Source organism: Euwallacea similis, chromosome 14, assembly GCF_039881205.1.
Source record: "Euwallacea similis isolate ESF13 chromosome 14, ESF131.1, whole genome shotgun sequence".
In the NCBI taxonomy this organism is placed as follows: domain Eukaryota; kingdom Metazoa; phylum Arthropoda; class Insecta; order Coleoptera; family Curculionidae; genus Euwallacea; species Euwallacea similis.
This window is the reverse complement of record NC_089622.1, coordinates 3,164,893-3,186,826: the sequence shown is the minus strand read 5'-3', so window position 1 is coordinate 3,186,826 and position 21,934 is coordinate 3,164,893. Positions and strand designations below refer to the sequence as shown.

The window sequence follows — 21,934 nt, the reverse complement described above, 5'->3', positions numbered from 1 at the left end:
TTTTCAATGATGAAGCAAAGTCGATGATATCGAGGTCATTGATTAGAATTTGGAGGAATAAGGTCATGGTTATTAATATTAATGTCATGAAAAGAAATGTCTCAAATTCTGTGTGTCACAAGACTTGTGAATGGATGCATAAAGTTTTTTTTATTTTTAACAAAGCTTTAGCAAGTACTTGTTAAACTTTTTTAGTAATTTGCTTTGGTTTCAATTCTATGTAAACATCCGATATAGTTGGAATTCACAAAAATTTTGCTCAAGCCAAATATTTGTTGGACTTGAAGAGAATTTTGTGGAAAATGTGTCATCAGGAAAATACAATTTTTTGTGCTCATTTTTAATGTCTGATGAAGGTCGAGAACTGGGTCCAACCTGGGAAATTTTAGTCGCCAATAGTAGAAGAAACTGTTATTTGCCACTTCAAAGGTATTTTTACTGAAGTTTGGGATAATTCAGACACGTATTATTATACTTCATTCTGATCAATTTTTGGCCTGAGATAGTAATAGTAATATGTCTCATAGTTCTTGGAACTAGGTCAACAACGTTCCGGTCACTATTTAAGAGTATACCTTATATTCACAAGAAATATGTGATTGTAGTATTCTTCTTTTACAGGATGTTTAAATAACTTGGAATTTTTCAATGTCTTTAGAAATCTTACAAACTATGAACTTCTAGATTCCACAGAACTCCCATTTCAATCACTTCTGCCTATCTTTGTTGAAGTTGTCAAAAAGTTACTTATATAAATTACTGGCAAACAAAATTTTTTACAAAAAAATGAATAAACTTCAGGTAGAGCTGTTTTTACCTACGTGTTGATTTTAGTAGCCGCTGGGACGGAAAGTGGTATTATCGTTCTGTTATACGATGATTAAACTTTAACAATTTTTTCCGAAAAAATTTTAAGGATTTTCCAAAAAAATTTCTTACAAAATCGACTTAGTTTTTCATGACACAGCTACCCCTAAAATTTTATAAATAAGTTGTGAATTACCCTGTATATATCATGTATGTAGATATAGAACAAGAAAAAAAAATTTAAAGAATGTTACTCTTTGCAATTTCCTTTTCAATTACTCCTATACTGGAAAATATAGTTTCAGAGAAGATAGATAGGCAGCAAATGTATCCATTACAAATGAAAGCAATAATTCAATAATTTATTATGACATTAATTCCACTGTCCCACTGTCCTACTACTCTTCTATTTTTGTTATATACAAATGACTTATATGACAAATTACAGATCTAAATCGGACATCACATGTCAATATGTAAACGATTATTTCTTGACTATATGTATATCTTCAGATAGTCATCACAGCCTTTCCCTTTGCGCCTATTGGATAGCTGGGGAAATGGATCACTAGTGCTTGAAAAGTAATTTAAATTTAAAAACCCTAAAAACCGGTCTTGTTCGGTTTAATATCTCCGCATGCTTGGTGAATAAATTTGTGTTTGTGAGAGGAAAAACTGTACCAACGGTGAACAGGGTGACTTTTTTGGGTGATAGATTCGTCTAGAATCTATAAATCTGATTTAACAGTAACAATCACTCAAACAGTTAAATCGATCATAAAACGTTGAATGTAAGGACGTTTTATTAACCTCTTCTGTTTATCGACTCGTTCAGAAGCTCACTAGACTATAAACTGATTTGTCTCATAAAATCTTACATTAAGTACTTGTTGTATAATAAGTATGTATGTTAAATAGGTTGGTATCACCCGCAAGTTTATTTTACAACCGATCCGGTAAAGCAAAATAAGCACTTCAATCAGTGCGGTAAATACTAGGTAGCGCAGATCTGTAGATAAAAGCTCTTAAGTGATCGATTTATTTATTCAAAAATCAGAAACTTTGTGCCACAAACGAAATTTTCAAAGCTCTGGAACAAAACGAGAATTAAAAAGAAAATTCGGAATGTCTGAATTTTTTATTTGTTTCCATGAAAACTTTGAAATTCTCTTGATAAAATTTCATTAAATCCAAAATCTCTCATTGTTGAAAACGCTGTTAACATTAAAAATAAGCCTTCTAGAGTCCTTCATAGAATCTTCGTCAATTTCAACTATATTCAAATATATAGAGTGTACTCAAAATAGCACCAAGGTTAATTCTACCAGTTATTTTCTGCTCCTACCACTAAATTATATTCAACTCTCTAAATCACTATCAAACAGTACCACTCTCCAATCTGTTGTTTAAAACGGGCATCAAAACAGAATATACTTTTGTAGGACGAATATCCAACAGATATTGAGTCTGAGTCAAGTTCAAGCCAAAGTTACTACTGTAGCATACGTGACCTATTCTACAAGCATAATCAATCACCAAACCAAAAGCCGCTGCTAGAAAGAGAAAACGCGCCGTGGTGCACATCAAGTACCATTTTATCATTAGGCAAGAAAGTATCGCGCTAGTACGGTGGGTTCCGCAAGAGCGATTAGTTTGCTACCAATTAGTGAAGTCTCAGGTTGTACGACGGTGTCCAGACTATGTCACATAGTGCTGTCATATATACCAGACTCGCTAGGGAGGCAATCTTTTGAAAATTTTGAACTTACGGTGATTGGGACTTTAGTTTCTAGTTTAGTGTAGAGCTTTTTGTGGATTTTTTTGGCAAGATATTCGGTGAGTTTTCAATTTTTTTCCCTTAAGAGAGGATATTTTTGTATATTTTTATACCTATCTAAAAAAAAATATTTTATACTAAAAAAGCTTTAAAACTTTCTTTTTATTTAAATTTTATTTTTTGAAACTGGTAACTAACAAGTTGTAGTCAAGTCCTTGCAAAAGTAAATATTATCCATCTTGGTAAAATTGCCAATATTTTTATCTATTGCCACTTAACCATATAATACATTATTTAAAAAATTGCAGATTCTTCTCTTCAAAAGTTAAAAATAGATATCCCAATTAATTTTGATTACTGTACTTAATCACATTTCTTTTAACATGTGGATCAAAGCACGTTTTTTGTATAGATAAAATACTTATTTAAAATTATAAGAAAAAAGTTTCAATCAGGCAAACTCTTAAAAAAAAATTTTTAAAAAGTTAATTCAGAAAAATACGGAAAAACAATACCCGAAATGCTAGATACTTTATACAGGGTTTATGAGAATTGTTCTGCCAATTGCTTACTGTAGCCAATCGAAATTTAAAAAAAAGTTTATACAAGCAAATGCCTAATTACCTTTTAGTTTCGAGATATAGGATGTTAAAGTTTAATATATTTTTTTTTTTAACTTCCAAATGGCTTAAAATTTTTATCCAAATTTCATACATGAGTTTAGTATATCTGTAGGTATACCTCAAAAAATTATCAACTTTAACCATTCACCAAGCGCAGATATGGAAGTCATGTGTCCTTTTTAGTAATAAAAAATTGTAACATTCAGTATAATATTTCGTTTAAAGTATCATATGCGTCAATGTGGTCAGCAAATTTTTTGCTTCTTAATTTGTTGTATTTCAAGTTCTTTAGTTATAAAAAATATTTTTTTGATTAAGTTTATTTTTACAACTCAAGTAAAAAAAGAAGTTTTTAATTTTTTCATTTCATAAGCTCTTGAGATACTTCAACCAAAAATTGGGTACAAGGTCAGTATTTCGACGGGTATAAAACCAAAAACTCCTAACTTTTATAAATCAGCCAGTAGCGGAGGTAAGTGCGCCACTGTCTGTATTTCGAAACTAAAGGGCAATTAGATATTTGTTTACATAAACTTTAATTTTTATTTCGGCCACAGAAACCTACAGTAAACAATGGGCAAAACAATTCTGATACACCTTGTATAATAGCTGTAAAATGTTTAAAATGACATTACTTATTATCTCTTTTTACATATACCTTTAGTGAACCGGACTTTGTATAGGTATGTATTTTCTAAGACTCATTTCTATTCTTACCTCAAAAAAACTTTCAAAATGTTTGAAAGTCAGTAACTTTTTATCATCTAGTACAAAAATTTGGGTACTTTTTCCAAAACCTCTAAATCATATCTTATTAAAGCTGTCTACAAACTAATTATTGTCGACACTGCTGTTACCATAACAGTTAGCTACTCCGCTAACGAAATTGGTACCTTGTTATTAATTTAATTTTGGTTTTATAATGTCTTGACCTTGTTAGATTCACTTTTTTTCCTAAAATTCACCTAAATAATTTTGAACAATAACTTAATCTATTTGTATTTTTTTACAAAAATGTAATTAAAAAAGATGAGAAAAGGGAAGGGAAAACCTTGAATATCGATCTGATATAGAACTGTTACAATCTTACAAGTACAACTATGTAATTTGGATCAAAAACTGTTTAAAAACGGATCCTTCTGGTCTAAATATTCAGTTAAAAAATATTTTAGCACAAATCACTGAAACAATTAGATAACACCTCTTAAAGTGTTGTGAAAACGATTACTGGAATTGGACAATTATTTCTCACTAAATTTATATTATTTTGACAAAATAAAAAAAATCTTTTTTTGTACTTTTTGTGCATCTACCAAGTTTCACATACAGAGTGTTCTTAAAGTCACAAAAACTTCCATTTTTTCGAATTTAAAATTCGGAAAAATTGTTTTCATTCTAATAAATATATTGTTATGGCTATAGTATACAATATATATATATATATATATATATATATACAGGGTATTTCAAATTCGACCCTCACCATTGGGATCTCGGAAACTAGAGGAGATACGAAAAAGTTTAAATGGGGGCAAAGTTGCGCAATCTAGTGCTTGATCGAATACCGTTTTCAAAATTTTAATTTTCCGAGTACTTCCGAAGATATCCGAGAAAAACTAAAAATTGGAGAATTCATTTTTATTTTTTTTTAGTGTTATTTGACAAGGAAGATTAAATCCGTAAGCACATTTTCATTGCCACTTTTTCTCAGCTACACAATGACATATTCAGATTTGCCATCCGACGTTTCGTCTTTCGGCTACCATTATCAACTTTATTTTTTCTTATGGGCGCCATATTGGATTTTTCGACCGAAAAATAGTGCGTTTCATTCTGATTTCATTGATATAAAACTTCTTATAATTTACTTTTTTAAAAGCCGAAATATTTAAATAAAAAGAAATATCACATAGTTGGCCTTGACTTCATCCAAAGTCTTTCTTTTGTTCACGTTTTATGACAGAACTAGAATTTGTAAAATTTAATATTGTGACATTTGTTGTCATGCTTGTTGTAGATACGTGAAATAGGGTGAAAAAGGTAAAATTAGAAATTGTTTGAATTTTAAAAGAAAAATAAAACTTGGAATACTCAGTTAAAATTTTGTATGCAAACTTTAGGTAGGATTTGAAATCTATTTTTTATTTACCATTTTCCTCTTAAATGAGAAATAAAGGTAGTTTACTCTTGATAGTATTTCATGTGTTCGTAGTTTTTGGGCACCCTGTATAAAAAAGTTCAAAGTTATCTTCGTAAATCGTATTTTTTCAAGCAGCAGAAACTTTTATCAAGGATGACTTTTTGTCGAAAAACGACATTTATTGTCAAATTGTCCTTTTGGGCTCTCTATCTGTGGACATACTGGACAACAAAATATATACAATATTTATATATATATATATAAATAAATGTAAAACGTAATGAATTCAATTTATAGACATTCATTGAACAAAACAAAGGGAAAATTGTAATTTAATTGCAATTCATGAGAAAAAAATTGATTATTAAGTGGCTGTTGAGTGTTGCTTTATGTTCTAAGGTCAATTACATTTGCGTAATTTTTAAAACTACTTCCTAGTGCATGAATTCTATAAATTAGGAGAATTGAAAATTCATTATTAATCATTTTAACTTTTTAAGTTGTTGATCAGAATAGAACGGTTGGATAAGTCTCGAAAAGTCAATGACACCTCATAATTGTTGAGTTCACGTTCCTGTTCTTCCACCTAGCTTTACCTGAGTACTTTTGATAGAGAATGATTTGCTAGGTAAAGTTTTGTATCTTAATAAAGTGTTTGTTAACGTTTTCAAGCCTGACTAAGTGCTTCTAAAATACTTCCATAGATATCGGTGTGTATTCACCAATGACGGTTGACCTCAGGCTAAACAATATTTAATAGGCCATAAATTAAAAAGTTCAAAAATTGCTATTTTTTGCACGTTTTAAAATAGAGTCTAATATTTTTTTAATTTCCCGTTAAATTTTCTGACATTGAAAAACATCAATACACCCAACTAAAACAAATTCAGATTTCCTTCATAATAATTGTTTTTATTATTTTTATTTGATTTAAATCATAATTAAATTGTTAAAAACTTAAAGTTCTCTTATTCATAAACAAAAATGCTAATTACAGCGCGTACTCATGGCATTCATAAATCTTTTTGGTTTTCAAATAGTGCTAACGTCCTGCATAACGTAATTGTTAGACTTGAGGTATCGTTTTCTTGCGAAAGAGAAATTATTGCTTACTTTCTTCATGTGCAGGAAATATGAACTTGTTACCTCAGATTCAAATAGAACGTGATGACATCATTTAATAAAACGTTAATTGAGGTAGTTTGAGCATGGTTACATTAAATAGATAGCCACCTCAGATGGCTTTTCATATTTGCTGAGTTACCCGGAAATATTATTAAAAATATAATTAATACTTATAATAAAAAATATAGTTTCTTATAATAAAGTTAGAACTTATGATATAAGGGGGCTAAAATACTTAAAAAATTAGTGAAATTTTCTGTATCTCTCTATCGTTTTTAACAATTTCAGGATTCTGAGCAAAAACTTAAAACAAATTACTGAATCTATGGGGGATTTTCATATGTTTACAAAGGAATTCAATGTTTAACTTCTCACACTATATTTTGATACTTCGCGGGAGCTGTGACAAACGAAGTACACCATTATATTTCATTGAATTTGGAAGCTCGAGTAACAATCTTTGTATATGTGTATATTGATACATTTACTCATATACTGAAAACTAATATAGTGAAAACATTAAAATCGCAGAATATTGTACAAATATTTAAAAATAAACCAAAAGACATATACAGACAACAGAACAAATCGCTCTGAGACTCATCACTAAAATAAGACATCCTGACAATCCTTTGCACAACCCCTCCATACAATTACTATACGAGCGTACGAACATGACAAAAATAACGGACAGACTATCACAAATACAGACAAAATGGAAAAACAACCGACACAACTGGACAATACTTAATCCACTTTGCCTCAGACGACAAACACGACAGTCCCACTTTCTCTCCCCTCCTAATACGTTACACGAAGAACTGAGCGAAGATATACAATAACGATTTTTTTTTTTTTTTTTTTTTTTTTTGTCTTCTTTGCATCTCCAATGTATACCGTTCTGACCACTCTCTGTGTAGACCTAGGCACCTGATTATGTAACAAGGGCAGAAAGACCAATATGGTCGATAGCCTATTTCGATGAAATGAAGATTATATATATATATTTAAAAATACTTTTTTCAATCCAAATCTCAATTATTGTTAAACTTTTGTGTAGATGCAGCAAATTTCTAGTGACCCATTATTACAGATGTTAAAAATCTTTCAGTTTCTTTCTATGAGTTTCTTAAACAAGAAAAAAAAAGAGCTCGAATTAACTTAAATTCATGTAAATAAAAATTGTAAATTGTAACAGCAAATAAGATTCAACTTTAAATCTATTTATTTCGTAATTCGTGCATAATATTAAGTATTTTAATCACGAAAAATTGAAAATTCATTACTTCATTTGACAGAGGATATGACGATATTTGAATAGCCTTTTGTGATGTACTGATTATCTGAAGAAAATACTAATGAGTGGCTGAGAAAATTAACCATTTATTGTTGAATTATATTAGGTACATATAGTTTGTAGTTTGGATCTTTGCTTGTGTATCGAATTAGGTAGCACGTACGTGTCTAGGATATATAGAGGTAATGTAACATTCAAACAACAAAGACAAAGATATAATATGTCTGTCTTCTACAGACTAAACTAACGGGTCGAAAATTATAATGGGAATGTATATGGGTTGAATAAAGATGGTGATATGAACGTATGTCTGAGTTGGTTTTATGTTACAATTTTAAAACGATCAGAGGCGTAACAATATATATTAATGATTTAACTGTGTTCCGTATAACTATAAACAGTTTTCGTGGTTTTGATGTTATTTTTCTAGGTGTTCAGTTCATAAATTAATATATAGTAACAGCGTTGAAGTTTTGTTAATATAAATGTAAAAATATATACATTTTTGACATCAGTTTATTTCAAACTAAAAAGCACAAAATTTTTGAGACGTCATTGGTCGTATTTTATGTTGACCTTGAATTGATTTGACGCATACAATTCATATTATGCATATGCAAAGATCCAAATTACAAACTATATTGTTCATATAATATATACATGTTCTCTATTTGTTTTTTCATACTTCTTATTATCTACTATTTAGTAATCAATCAGTCTCTGCTTTAAAGACAATGTACGAGAAAACCACGTTTTTTTTTTGAATTACCAGGACAGTGACCCAATAACCAGCTGACATATGCAATTATTTATTTCAGCATTTGGAAAAAATGCCTTCTATAGGAAAAGATGCAATAAAGGCAATTTGTGCTGATACACAGACAATAACATTCGACCTGAATTTATATTGCAAAGTTGTACTGGATTTTTTTACATAATTGTGCAGTTTCATGTCTCACTACTCTTGTCTAAACAATAATTGCTTTCTTTGCTCTAGTAATGTGTTGCCGTCTTTAGACTAGAAAGAGTAACCAATATTATTAACAAACTTGCCTCGTAAACTCAATTTAAACGAAAGAAAATTACCTAAAACCAAAATAAATTTAATTATTTAGCAAATCAATTTAAAAGTTTTTTTTTTATTTCGGGCGACATTTCTCAATCATAACATATAGGCACCGTTAATGATTTATCGGTCACCTGTAAAATTCATACCATTAAAATTTATTAATATAGGTGTTATTTATTCTTTCACTAGTATAATGAGTCTAGAGAAAAAACACGCAATTAATCTGTATTTAATTAACAGTTAAAACCGCATTTATGGTAATTTTCTTAAACATTGAAACGTCACAAGAAGAGAGAAATTACTTAGATTCATCTAAGGAGGGGGGCAACTAAAACCTCAGACTTTTGAATAAAATCCTAGTCTTATTATGTGAAGCTACATAGTGATAGTTTAATCTAATATTTTCATCGCTTAATATTCTGAAAATTTGAGGATTTATTATAACATATAGTTCTAATAACATGTAAGTTAAATGCTACACATGTGGATTAAATGAATAATTCTGTGAACATCAAATTAGCTCCAAAACTATTTTATTGGAAGATGTACACAAAATACAAAAGCTATTTGGTTCAGTTAGTTTTCTTGAGAATTTTATGGTGCGGGTGTGTGAACATCGCTTTTTCGAGATATTGCTAAAACTTACCTTTTTTTAATGTCACCCTGTATATCACCATCTCTGCAGATGAGTTGTCTTATTCGTAAAATAAAATAAATCGGCATGTAGACCATAGAGACATATCTAATTATTCTGAGGGTTAAGAATGATTGTGTCCTACTTGTAAAATAATTAGAGTTACTTTATAAGAACGCGAAGAGGATTTAAGAACTAATCGCAGATGTTAGTCTTCAAGTTAACTTTGCAATAAAAATTGCAATTGAGTTCGGATAATATTAAAATGTGTTAAAAAAATTCTTGGTCAGTTTTAAAGCCAAATTGTTGATTTGCTTTTAACTTTAACGTCAAAATAGTTTTTAATATCAGATAATAAGCATCTGACCAATACTAAAGCTTTATTTAAACAAACAGAAATTAGTTCAAGTTAACAGCACGTTAATAATTTGGTTCCAAATCCGATTGTCTTAAATTAATCCGGGATAACACATAAATAAAACCTAAAGTTGTAAAACTTCTCCTTAAAGATCGTCAAAGAAACAGATAATCTGAGAGTTTTCGAGATAACCTAAAACCTATAGCTAATAGGTATGTTTACGCTGAGTTTGAGCTTTTAGATCATTTTTTGACCCGGGATCAAATTTATGGCACAATAAAATACCAATTGCATTCCATCCTTAAAATTGAAGGAAATTATAAACTAATTTTAAAAGAAAGTTCCGATCTGAAAGAAGAATATATCTTTAGTTGTTCAGCTTTATCACATATTTTTCGATGAGATAATTGGTCTAATATAGAGGGTGTCCATTAAAAAGAACCTCAAGTATCAATACCTTATGTTTACGGTTTACTGTCTACTGTTTGGGTTTTTCAATGATCACCCCTCATAAGGTCCCTAAAATAGATTTAGCTAACATTTTAAAGATTTTTTTAATATTTCAACGTTTCTTTCCAAAATGTTCAAAAATTTTTAATTTAAAATATAGCGTTAACGGATTCTCCTCCTGGGAACTGCTTCCAGGAGAACGAACCTCAATATTTCCCAACCAGCAAATTTACGTCTGGAAGGACAGTTGCCATATTAAGTCACTTTGAATTTTCGTTTATATTGTCCGAACATTCTTAATTTAGCTCTCTTTAACTTTACTTTTAGTTTAATTACCGCATTATTTGTTTTAGAATCAAAATGGCAGCTCTCCTAAGCCTGGTAGTAGAAAATTATAATGAATTGCTGGAATCCAAGAAAGGTACGTTTTGGCTTATTCTTTTATTACTTATTAAAGCGAAAGATTTTAAATTTTTCTGGACTGCAATTTCTTGAAAACTATCTTATCCATCCAGAAGGTAGTTAATTCCTTCTAAAACTGTAGAGTTTCTGGAAGAATTTAATATTTTCTGTTTAAGTAACTTAATTTCTGTGAATTTTTAGATCCTATGGTGGATTCCTGGCTGTTTATGCACTCGCCAATTCCCGTGGTTGCAATAGTAATCCTCTACCTCGTGTTTGTATTAAACTTAGGCCCAAATTATATGAAAAACAGGAAAGCATTCGAGCTCAAATATGCTATGATAGCTTACAATCTTTACCAAGTATTGTTTAGCATATGGCTGTGTTCACATGCGCTCAATGTAAAGAATGCAATTCCACATTTCTTGAAGCACACTTGTAGGAATCCATCACCCAACAAGGAATTCCAAGCTTTGGTACGTGTTGTGATTTTTTACTTTATCCAGAAATTCAAATTTGATACATTTTATTTTTAATATTAATTTCATCTAGCTTGCCAGAGGAGCTTGGTGGTATTTCTTCTCTAAAATCACGGAACTTCTGGACACAGTTTTCTTCGTACTACGTAAGAAACAAACCCAAGTTTCATTCCTGCACGTCTATCATCACTCCGTTACCATGCTGGGTTCCTGGGCGTACCTCAAATATATTCCAGGTATCTTAATCCTTATTTGCTATTCAATAACTTCACATTTGTTAATTTCAGGTGAACAGGGAGTTGTAATTGGTTTCCTCAATTCCATAGTACACGTAGTTATGTACTTTTACTACTTCTTATCTGCCTTGGGGCCTAAGTATCAGAAATATTTGTGGTGGAAGAAATATATGACTTGGATGCAATTGGTAAGTTTTTTAGGCTATAAATCAATGGGAGGTATAATGATGTTGTTAAGGTCCAAATTATTCGTATCCTGTTAATTTCAACTACAAATTAATTAATTTTAACAACTAGAAATGTTGAAATAAGGAATAGGTATTTGTTAGGTGATATTCTTAATTTTTAACTAATTTGATGTAAAAGTTAACAAGACATTAATAATTTGGTCTTAATGCTATTTAAAGGGACCGTAAAGACTTTCAGATTTTTGTTTCTCCCAAGGAATTTTAAGTATTTTTATAAAAAAGATGAAAACCTGCAACTCTCAATTGGTTTATCGAATAATTGATAAAACTTGATCTATATTGAGTGCTAATAAAACTTGCAAATACTGCAAAAATACAATCACTTTCGACAAGAATTGGAACACTTTCAAAACTGTCTTTTTGAATTATTTTAGTGAAAATTTTTCTCTTAATAAAATTCCTTTAAAGGGGGAAAATAAATTATTTATTTATCCCCGCAGTTTCGGCATGCAATAGAATAAATGGATTTGTATTGAGTCCTCTTTAATGCGATACACGCAGAACACGATTATGACAGACTTAAAATTCCATGCAACTTTCTACTAACTAAAGCGCGACTGGTGTGATGACTCAATAAAACACTAATTGATTATTTTATAAAATAAATCCCGAACTAAGTTCTAAGAATTATCAATATCCAGTTCAAAACCGTTCCTAAAACATAACAAAAATTTAATAAGTAAGAAAAGTTAGGGTGAGGGTGAAGTACCAATTTCCACAACAAAAGGATGTATAAATAATTATGAATGAATAAAATCATATTTTAAACACTTTCAGACTCAATTCGGAATTATGCTACTCTACTTGGCATTCGTAGTAGTAATGGATTGCAAATTACCACGAGCCTTAACATACTTCTTCGTCACCAATGTGGTCATTTTTATTTACCTCTTCAGCGACTACTACAGAAAAGCCTACGCTAAACCAAAGAAGGTAGCAGCTCAAACCATGATCAAAGTAAGTTAAAATAAAATGGCAGTTTTCGTCTCTTAATTTTGATGTTTAGAAACAGCATTAGCTTTTGTAATTCTTTACCTTTAACCATTAAAATCATGATCCGCGAATTTTCCCTAATTTTTAGGAACAAGAAGCATGCGTTTGCCACCATAAAAACGGTATTGTAGTGAACGGAACCTTCATCGAAAACAACAAAGTCCCCGAGGAAAATGGCACCCTAAAAGCCAGATCCAAGTCAAACGAGGCAGCACCATCCTGCCACGCCGGATACTCGTTTCCTAAAGATATGAACGATAAGAAAAAAGGATAACCTTCCAATAAGGCTTTATATGTACAGTTGGTAATTTATAAATTTTCGTTAGTATATTAATATGCGCGTGAATGCTTCTGTTTACTTGCATAGGTCACTATTATCCTCATGTTGGTTTGTTATTTGGAAATACGCGATTAGATGCCGAGTTTACTTCAACCCACATAAGTTAAGTGCTTTTCTGCCAGGCAGAAATCTCAGTCGGGGTATTGCGTACTCATTTGAGATTTCGTTTAATCAGGTATTCAAAATAGGTATTGAAGTCTCTTTGGTAGACGCGAATAGACAATGAGGTATAGGCTGTAAGTTCTTATTGAGCAAAAATTAAATAAAGTTTCTTCATTTGATTGGTTTTCTTTTCTGTTGTTGGACGATTTGATGAATCCAACGAATCTAATGGAGTTAACTCTTTAATTTCATTAGGCAATAGGAGGGGTTACCTTAAATACAGTATTCGGGCATGTATAAAAGTTGGACATTCCGGTAACACGAGTCGAGGTTTCTCATAGTGGCATTAAGTAGTCAGTATAATGTCCATCTGGCATTTGCGCTGGCTAGGTATCCCTCAGCCTGCTGCATTCGCAAAATCGCCACACTTTTAAAGATTCACAACTACTGTTATAATTAATCAACATTTTTTGACGTTTCTTTTGGGTCACTTTGAACATTTACTATGATTTTTTTAATTGTTGAATTTTTCATATTTATCGTTTTTTATAGTTCATTTAAATTGTTTTTTATTTAAATTTTTTTTATGAATTCAGTCTTTCGATTAATTTTTATGACATTTTCCATAAGTGACGTCAGCGTTCACATCGCCAAGTGTCGATAATTATCGAAGGAATGGCAAGTTGGTGTTCTGTATGAGAAAAGAAAATAATTTTTTTCGACTTGAAATGTTAACTGTACGAGAAATTTCCAAGAGATAGAAAAGTTAGAGAAAGGGCTAATGTATCATCAGAAAAAAAACGAGACAATGCAGCTACCCAATGAAAAGTTCTAATAATTTTTGTACGAAGATGGCTAAGAATTTATCATTTTCACATTGCGAAAAGGACATGAATGTTACATGAAAATAATTCCTGTACTAATGAATAAATGCACAATGGGATTCATTAGAATCCATTGAAGCATTCTGGAGAATTAGCAAAAAGTATGTTTTTTTTCAAGAACGTTGACCACCAAGAGCATCTAAACGAGAAATTTTCTTCAAATAACTTTTGACCTAAATCTTAATGTTTTGACCCAAATAATCTAGTGATACCATTTTTGACATTGATTTTCAGGACACCCTGCATACGTCTGTATTATTATTCGTCTACTTTTTTATTGATCAAACAAGACATTCCTCGCGTTTAACATGGATGATGATACAAACGGTTCTGTTCGAAACATGGTTAAAGAAATTATGCGTGAGCTTGCCCCCAAAAAGATTAGAGTTAATAAAAATTTTGTCACATATTTGGTAAGTGAAACTTACGTCAATGGTAACTAATAAAAATGTCTTAGATCAATTCAATAGAAGATTTATTTCCTGTGAGAAAGTTACAAATTTTTTATAAAAAAAAAAAAATGGGTAAGTTGTTCATGCATTTATTCCATTTGTTCATTTTGATTCACATTTAAAATCCAAATTTCATTTTTTCTTTAATTTTTTCCAATTATCTAGTTAATTTGATAACTCCCAGAATGACCGCAAAACAGATTTGTTTACTAATTTCTATACTACCTCACATATTCATTGTATCTACCTCTGCCTAAAGGTTAAAAATTTCACTCATCTTAGACCAAACTGTTATTGATGGACCCAAATTGGGGCATTGGAGACGATTTCTTCAGACAAAGAGAAAACGTACAACACTTCGTCAAATACGTTATAGAAGATTTGTTGCAACAGCAGAATTACCCCAAAATCGTCACCTTGAAACTTCAATTTTACTTTTCCTGCAACTTGGAGCGTATGGATCATGTTATCGAACTAAATAAGAGAGACTTGAAAAACAAATTGTCGAGCCTTAAAGAGAATATCTTTATGGCCACTAAAGTAGAAGAAAAAGAAGAGATTGACTTACTTTTTAAGAAAATTGTTTACTATATCACTTTGAGTACTGGCTTGGGGAACCCATCGAAACCAAAAGTGTATGAAGAAGCTCTAATTGCTCTGAAAAGCATTTTAGACGAAGCGGAACTGAAGGATTTTGCTGCAATGTCCAAATTCGAGAAACACAATAACCTGACACAAGTCACCAAAGTGGTGGCAGGAATTAGGCTATTTAATAAAGACTGTGAAAAAGGAGGAGAAGGAATTCCTGACTGTAATAATTATTCTTCAATAGACATAATTGATTTTTGGTTATAAACAATTTTAGTGCCCTCTTTATTAGAAAAGGCAGTGGCAGTTATAAAAGCAGGCACAGAAGAGACTTTATTAATGGTAATGGAGAGAGTTAACGCCTTGACCACCATGGTGGATAAATGCTACGTCGTGAGGCACACCTGTAGGGGTTTCCAACTTCAGTGTATTACTGGCGAAGACATGATTATTAAAAATAGCAATGATGTTGAGTATATAAAGGACTTGCTGGTGTTTTTTCGACAATATGAGCTGCTTATCAGGTATTTTGAGATGTTTTATTAGTGAAGTGAAAATTTTAGTTGGATATTGTAGGAGAATATTGGATGAAATCGATCATATGCCATTAAAATCTGAGGAAATTTGGGGCAGCATGGAAAAACTGCTGAAGATAATACACGAAACGGTTTATATGAAAATTGCCATTCCTATAGGAGTTGTTTTCGTATGTTTCATCCAGTAGGAATTCAATTAAATTACATGAAATCGATTTTAGCCATTATTTGAGCAACTCTGGGAAGTTTGGGAACATTTTCAGAATCAAAGCATTTTTCTCTCGCGACTGAGCATGATCATGAGTAATCTGGAAGTATACGCCAGATATATGCGTTACGACCACTTGCCTATTGAACAAATCATCAGAGAAAACTCTTCTATGACTGACGCTGAGAGACTAGCCGAAACCGCCCATATTAAACTAATTTCAACTAATCCGGATATTAAGGTTGTGAAGTGTGAGGCTGTCAAGAATTTTCAAAACATTAAACTTGAGGTAATTTAAGATTATATAATAATAAATCTACCAATGGAAAATAAAACCCTACAGTACTTGGGTTTTTGCTGTTGGAAATTGATCGAATCTGATGGGGCCTTAATACCTGGAAACCCCAATATGGGGATCGCGGTTTACAACTTGAAGCGTTACGTGTTTTCTTGTAAAGAAGGTTTTCGAGAATTCCAGAAGGATCCACAAATGTATTGATGTTTTATTAGATTTACATCTATTTTATATTGAGTTTGTAGGTTTGTTAATTGCGTCTTGGATTTAGCTCGAAGAAAACCACAATTCATACATTTCTTCCAGATGAAAAATGAGCTTGAAAGTGTCTACAAAATCGAAAAGTAAGTGACAGGTTTTTATTGCTGCATTTAAAGGTGATTTTCCCTAAATCAGACTAGTCCAAAACAAAATAGAAATCCGAATTTGCGAAGATAAATCCATGCAAACTGTGGTACACACTACTGAATCTCACATAGACCCACAGTACCATTGGAACATTTGGGACATCAAAAGAGAAGCTCTAACCAACGTACCTTTAGCCACTAAATTGGTTTTAAATACAATTTAAAATAAAAATATCATTTTCAGGCTAATCTTCTTATGGCTGGAACAATCTCCTCTCAAACTAATAAGACTGGCGGCAATAGTTCCCTTGCAATAGAAACATACAATTTGAAGACACGCGAAACTCAGACTTTTTCTCCGAACTATATTAACGTGGCAAAATCTTCCACATTTATGAATAAATTGAGAAGAAACGATGACCCTCATTTCAACATCGATTTAACCAGATCAGTTGAGGAGTAATACGTAGTCGAAACAAAAGTGGTTTGTGTTGAACAAACAATAATTTTAAATGAATACATAGTGCTAATTATGTATAGGAAGGCACTATAAGGTAACAATAACCAATAATAAATATTTAGTATTTGTGTAATTTAATATATTCATAAAAAACTTATGGTGGTGGTGAGGTGTTTCTTCCTTTGGTGATTTTCAAAACTCCAAAAGTTGAGTTACGACCGGGATAATTTATTTTGAGAAACTTTTGAAGCACTAATTTACTGTATACTTATTAGAGGATATATTATTTAGACATTGTAAATCTGATGTGAATCTTTCGGTGAATTATGAGTTAAAGATTTGATTTTCATGGTAATTATTGGTTATAAATTTTTCTTGTTATTTCATAGTTTGTGAGATCACTACTATCTGATATCTTATTCTTTAATTAAAGTTTCGCAAACAAACGGACACCCAATATAAACTTTCCATCAATACGCAACTTTGCTTCCATTAAACAGCTAGAAGTAGGTGTAACATTATATTTTACAGTTTTTAGCACTTTTTGACAAATTAGGCGTTACTCTACGGAAGCAACGTTACCATCTTACATATGCGTATGACATACCTGCCGACAAAATGAAGTCATATAGGTATTAATCCTTGGTGGCTTTTCGGTCAAAAAATAGGACCAATTTTAGTGGAATGCCAGCCGGCATTGTTTTCTATTTCCAGTTCTTCCACGCCGTTGCCTGTCATCTTATTTATTTTCGGACCTAGAATACGTAGTCAATTAATCTATGGTACTATAGTTAAACAGCTACCAATCAGCCATATTAATATAAACATTAGGAAAATAATATTAGATTTCACAGTGTATAGTAAAAAATAAAACTCCTCGATTCTTTAAATAATAAGTCTTTATTTCACATATGTAGATTTACTACATTACGAATATACATACATTAACTGAAAACGTAGAGTACCTTCAAATCTGATTTCAAAGTAGCATAGTGAAAGATGGAAACGACAATTGTGTATAATAGACCGCAATTTACATTCCAGGCATGAAGTTTCCATTTCTGAAACATTCGTAAAATCGTTTCCTTTATTGAAAAAATTAACGGATATTGTGTCAGCAATGGGGAAGCAGGATCGGTCTTAACGTATATAGAAATGTTAATGTGGTATTTGCACATGTAAAACTCTAAAAGTAATCAGAAATCGGGATTCTTTTCACACTTAATGCTTTTGTGTTATTCTGATTATCTTCAATTTATTCTGGTTTAACTCCTCCGAACAATCATCGTCTGGAATACCAAAGGCGGCTGATAACATTTACAGCTGTTCTAAAGATTTCAATTAATTAGGAACCACTCCTATAGAACCCCTAGTCGGGCAAGTGAGTTTACACAAACTACAGCGAATCTTAAATCTACACACATAATATAGTGGACTCTAGCGGCTACTGATGCCTAGTCGAAAACATTAATACAAACATAATAAAAGGAACACTCTTAATGGAAAAAATAATTGAATAGACGGTCAACTTTCGGGTCACAAAAATACTAAGTAACCGTGATCAACTCTTTTTTTTTCAAGTTTCAAGTTAAAAAAAGCAATATTACTTTTTCTTACTTGAAATGGCACCTTAAATCTACTAAAAGAAACCCTAATCGGATTGACATTCGTAAAGGGTGGTCAAACGGGATAAAACAAGGAAATCGTTTAACTTATGAAATGATTTTTCAGATACTTCATCATACCGAACGTTCTGAAGCGTTTCGTTCCAATTACCTTCATCAGTGCGTCGTCGCAGATGGCGTATTGTTTATTCTTGGGGTCGTACAAGTTCTTTTCTTTAATTATTGACCAGACTTTCTTGACTACTTCATGACGGGCCATGGTGTCGGCACCAACCAACGAAGCTAATTCAGGAGAGAGTTGCATCTGTTTGGTGTAACCACCACCGCCACCACGTTTGCCACCCTGAAAGAGATAAATAGTTACCTCAAATTAATCCTCTGGTTGTCTTTGTCTTACCCCTTTCTTTCCGCCCTTCTTCTTGCCCCAATCTTCGTCGGAGTCTGATTCGGAGCCCTTCTTCTTCTTAGGGGGCAACTTACGAGTCTTGGCTGGTTTTGCTTTTTTCGGAGAATATTCTTCTTCGGATTCTCCCTCGCTTCCCTCGCTGGCAGAGTCATCAGATGATTTTTTGGCTTTTTTGGCTGCAGGTTTCTTGCCAGTTGAAGCGCGTTTGTTTTTCTTCTCAGAGTCGGAATCCTCCTAAAGACGAAGTGTTTTTAAGGCTAAAATTTCGCTTTCCTCCGTTTTTTCCGTACTTTTTTACTCATTGTGCATAAATGTGCATTGAATAATTATTACACTTACATCTTCTTCCTCCTCTTCCTCTTCCTCCTCTTCGTTTTCCTCTACTTCTTCTTCAGAATCGTCCTTCTTCTTCTTCTTATCGGGTTTGTCCTTCTTCGAGCTCACGAACTCCATCACAAGGTCGTCGATCTCTTTCTTACGCCCAGCTAATTTTACGTCCAACTTCTCCTCCAATTCTTGACGAACTTTTTTAGCGGATGTAGAAGCCAAGTCAGCGTCCTTCAAGATAGCTGTAATATAGTTTTATTGTCACAATTTTTACTAGGTAAATTGCATTGGAAGAGTTGTTGACAACAGTTAGTTCCAGAAATTATGGACACTTCAAGTTTGAAGTTAGTTATAGTTATAAGTTAATTACACAGGGCGTTCCTAAATATAAGGTACATACGAAAGAAAGCAACTCTTTACCTTATTTCATGATTAAAAATTCATATAAACATAGGTCCGCAAGAACTTCGTGACCGATCTACAGGGTGTTGAAATTTTAACATATTTTTAAAGTTTTTTCATTATATTTCCTGAAGTTTTTAAGTATCTAACTCAAATTTGAAATATAGATTCCCCGTGGGACTAACATCATTGGATATAGCAATGATTGTAGCATTTTATAGGGACATATTTTTTTAGGGGTCATGCCCTTTTTTCTCTCCCTTAACTTTTTTGTGTTACGCCTCTGGGGGATTCTAAAATGTAAAATGAATTTCAAATTTTGTTTAGAAACTTTTTTGTCTCTTGTAGTTTTCTCATATCTACCACCGTTATCTTGTTTTTGTTTCTATAGATTTATCAGTTCGCATTTGAAATAGTAACTTCCGTATGCATATGTTTATAAATAAAAGATTTAAATTATAAACTGTAATGTGTAAAAGTGTTTTAAATAGTCTTTTAAATGAATCAAGTAAGTCCTTCAAATACTTTCGTAACAATGCCGAATTTAAATATAATGAAAAAACTTTTAAAAAATTGAAATTTCAACACCCTGTAGATCGGTAACGAAGCGTTTGCGGACCTATGTTTATATGAACTTTTAATCATGAAATAAGTTAAAGAATTGTCCTCTTTCATATTTATCTCATATTTAGCAACACCCTGTATATACATATATGGCATTTGTTACTACAAATCAGAAATGTATAAAGCATGTAATAAAAATAATAATAAAAGCAACAGTAAGAAAGAATAAGTGCAATAGTAAGCTTGGAGTAAAACAATCAAACGCCAGCCTGAATATATTCAAACACGGCGCCAAGCGCCCACAATTTTGCAGAACAAGGAGGGCGCAGCCGGACTTGTTTTGTCTCCGTTGCTATGGATACCAATGATACCCTAGAAAATGTTCCTTATCCATGGATACTCAATAGGAAATGAAAGTATAATAGGGAAATCCAGGATCATTCGACATGATTTTTAAGTTAGTAACAAAGCTATATTCTAATAGGAATAGAAAAAGAATTACTTCTGTAAATAGGTGCAGTATTCATTTATGCCATTTTGTTTACCTTATTAAGTTGTGACTACATTAGCATTATCTTGAGAAGGTTTAGATTATAAAATGAGTTAAAAACGTAAATTGAAATTATCGGATAAGAAGCAAACAAGCCCGGTTGCTGCATCGACCACTGCGCGCCAACCTCAGTAACAAATAAACGACTCTATGCTTTATGGCGAGCAGACAAGGAAACGATTTTCGTTGCAAACAAAGCGAAGCAAATTTGACCCGAAAATTTTTCTCAAACTCACTTTACTCACCAAAAATGTATGGACACGTGAAGTTACTACAAACCTGTTACGACAAATTTAATAATTTAATCAAAGAAAGCCTGAAATGCGGAAAAATATTGAACTGCCCGCGCCATCACTGGTGCAACTCACAAACACAAGTCTGGCTGGGAGCTTGCAGGAGGCACCGCAATATTGAAAAAATTCATAAAATAAAGGAAAAATTGGGGAGATACGGTCCTATGAAAATCCGAAATTATTTTCTACATCGATTTTGTCTCAGCGAAATTCCTTTACGAGACATAAATTCAGAGATATTTTCGATCAAAACTACGCACAAATTAACCACCATTACCATAGCGTTGGTCGGCCATTGTATGATGCCGACCGATCTCCACACATTATCGTACAAGAGTAAAGTGCCCGATTTTAACTGTTAACACGAAAAAATCCCCTAATAAAAATTATGTGGAAAAAAATTACGACCTTAGTTTTCCTAATTTCGCTAAGCTAGACATTAAAATTGAATAAAAAACTACACTTACCGGCAATTTCTTTGCGAAGACTTTGTTTGGAAATATCAGCCATGATGAACGGAGAGAGATAGTTCCACTAATGAACAGAGACGGAAAAGAACTGTGGCCCGAAAGATGCCGAATGGCACACGGAGCGAACTTCGTGGGACTTTAAAGCTTGCCAAATGTTCTCCAATCTTTATTTAAACGTCGCGTTATCTAAATTTTGACACGTTTCGTAACGCTTCCCAGCTTTCTAAATATTTGTAGATTAGTGGAATTATAAAATAAAGTAAAATTTCAATGTTTTCATTGCCAAAAGTACTAAAAACACACTTAAAATTTATACATAACTATGAAGTATGATTTAAATAGAAGATATTCTCCGAATTCAGGCAATGCTGCCTATGTGCCTGACATCTATCATTCGAGTACTAAATTGCTTCTTTAACTTCACAGAGATTCGTAATGTTAAAGTTT

At 32.0% G+C, this 21,934-nt stretch overlaps 4 protein-coding genes across 4 annotated transcripts in view; 2 read left to right on the top strand and 2 right to left on the bottom strand.

Annotated features, from left to right (window-relative positions):
- Positions 1–6,719, bottom strand: part of RtcB (RtcB RNA ligase) — a 208,235-nt gene extending 201,516 nt beyond the window's left edge. The window contains exon 1 of the mRNA XM_066396944.1: positions 6,708–6,719. The gene's annotated coding sequence lies outside the window, so the exon portion shown is untranslated. The remainder of the gene's footprint in view (positions 1–6,707) is intronic.
- Positions 2,393–13,252, top strand: LOC136413408 (very long chain fatty acid elongase 7-like). The gene is made up of 7 exons (XM_066396946.1): positions 2,393–2,643; positions 10,634–10,701; positions 10,884–11,158; positions 11,235–11,397; positions 11,449–11,585; positions 12,423–12,602; positions 12,727–13,252. Exons 2-7 carry the CDS (start codon positions 10,641–10,643, stop codon positions 12,910–12,912), a joined length of 1,002 nt encoding a protein of 333 aa, XP_066253043.1. The 5' UTR covers positions 2,393–2,643; positions 10,634–10,640; the 3' UTR covers positions 12,913–13,252.
- Positions 13,253–14,226: 974 nt separating this feature from the next.
- On the top strand, positions 14,227–16,853 carry LOC136413443 (cilia- and flagella-associated protein 206). The gene is made up of 9 exons (XM_066397002.1): positions 14,227–14,377; positions 14,699–15,227; positions 15,282–15,528; positions 15,581–15,710; positions 15,762–16,037; positions 16,092–16,240; positions 16,289–16,387; positions 16,440–16,575; positions 16,635–16,853. Exons 1-9 carry the CDS (start codon positions 14,273–14,275, stop codon positions 16,851–16,853), a joined length of 1,890 nt encoding a protein of 629 aa, XP_066253099.1. The 5' UTR covers positions 14,227–14,272.
- An 878-nt stretch (positions 16,854–17,731) lies between these two features.
- Non2 (upstream activation factor subunit spp27 homolog Non2) lies at positions 17,732–21,640 on the bottom strand. Its single transcript, XM_066396885.1, has 4 exons — positions 21,485–21,640; positions 19,221–19,450; positions 18,873–19,115; positions 17,732–18,818 (listed from the first exon to the last, which is right to left on the bottom strand). Exons 1-4 carry the CDS (start codon positions 21,525–21,527, stop codon positions 18,558–18,560), a joined length of 777 nt encoding a protein of 258 aa, XP_066252982.1. The 5' UTR covers positions 21,528–21,640; the 3' UTR covers positions 17,732–18,557.
- Positions 21,641–21,934: the final 294 nt, after the last annotated feature.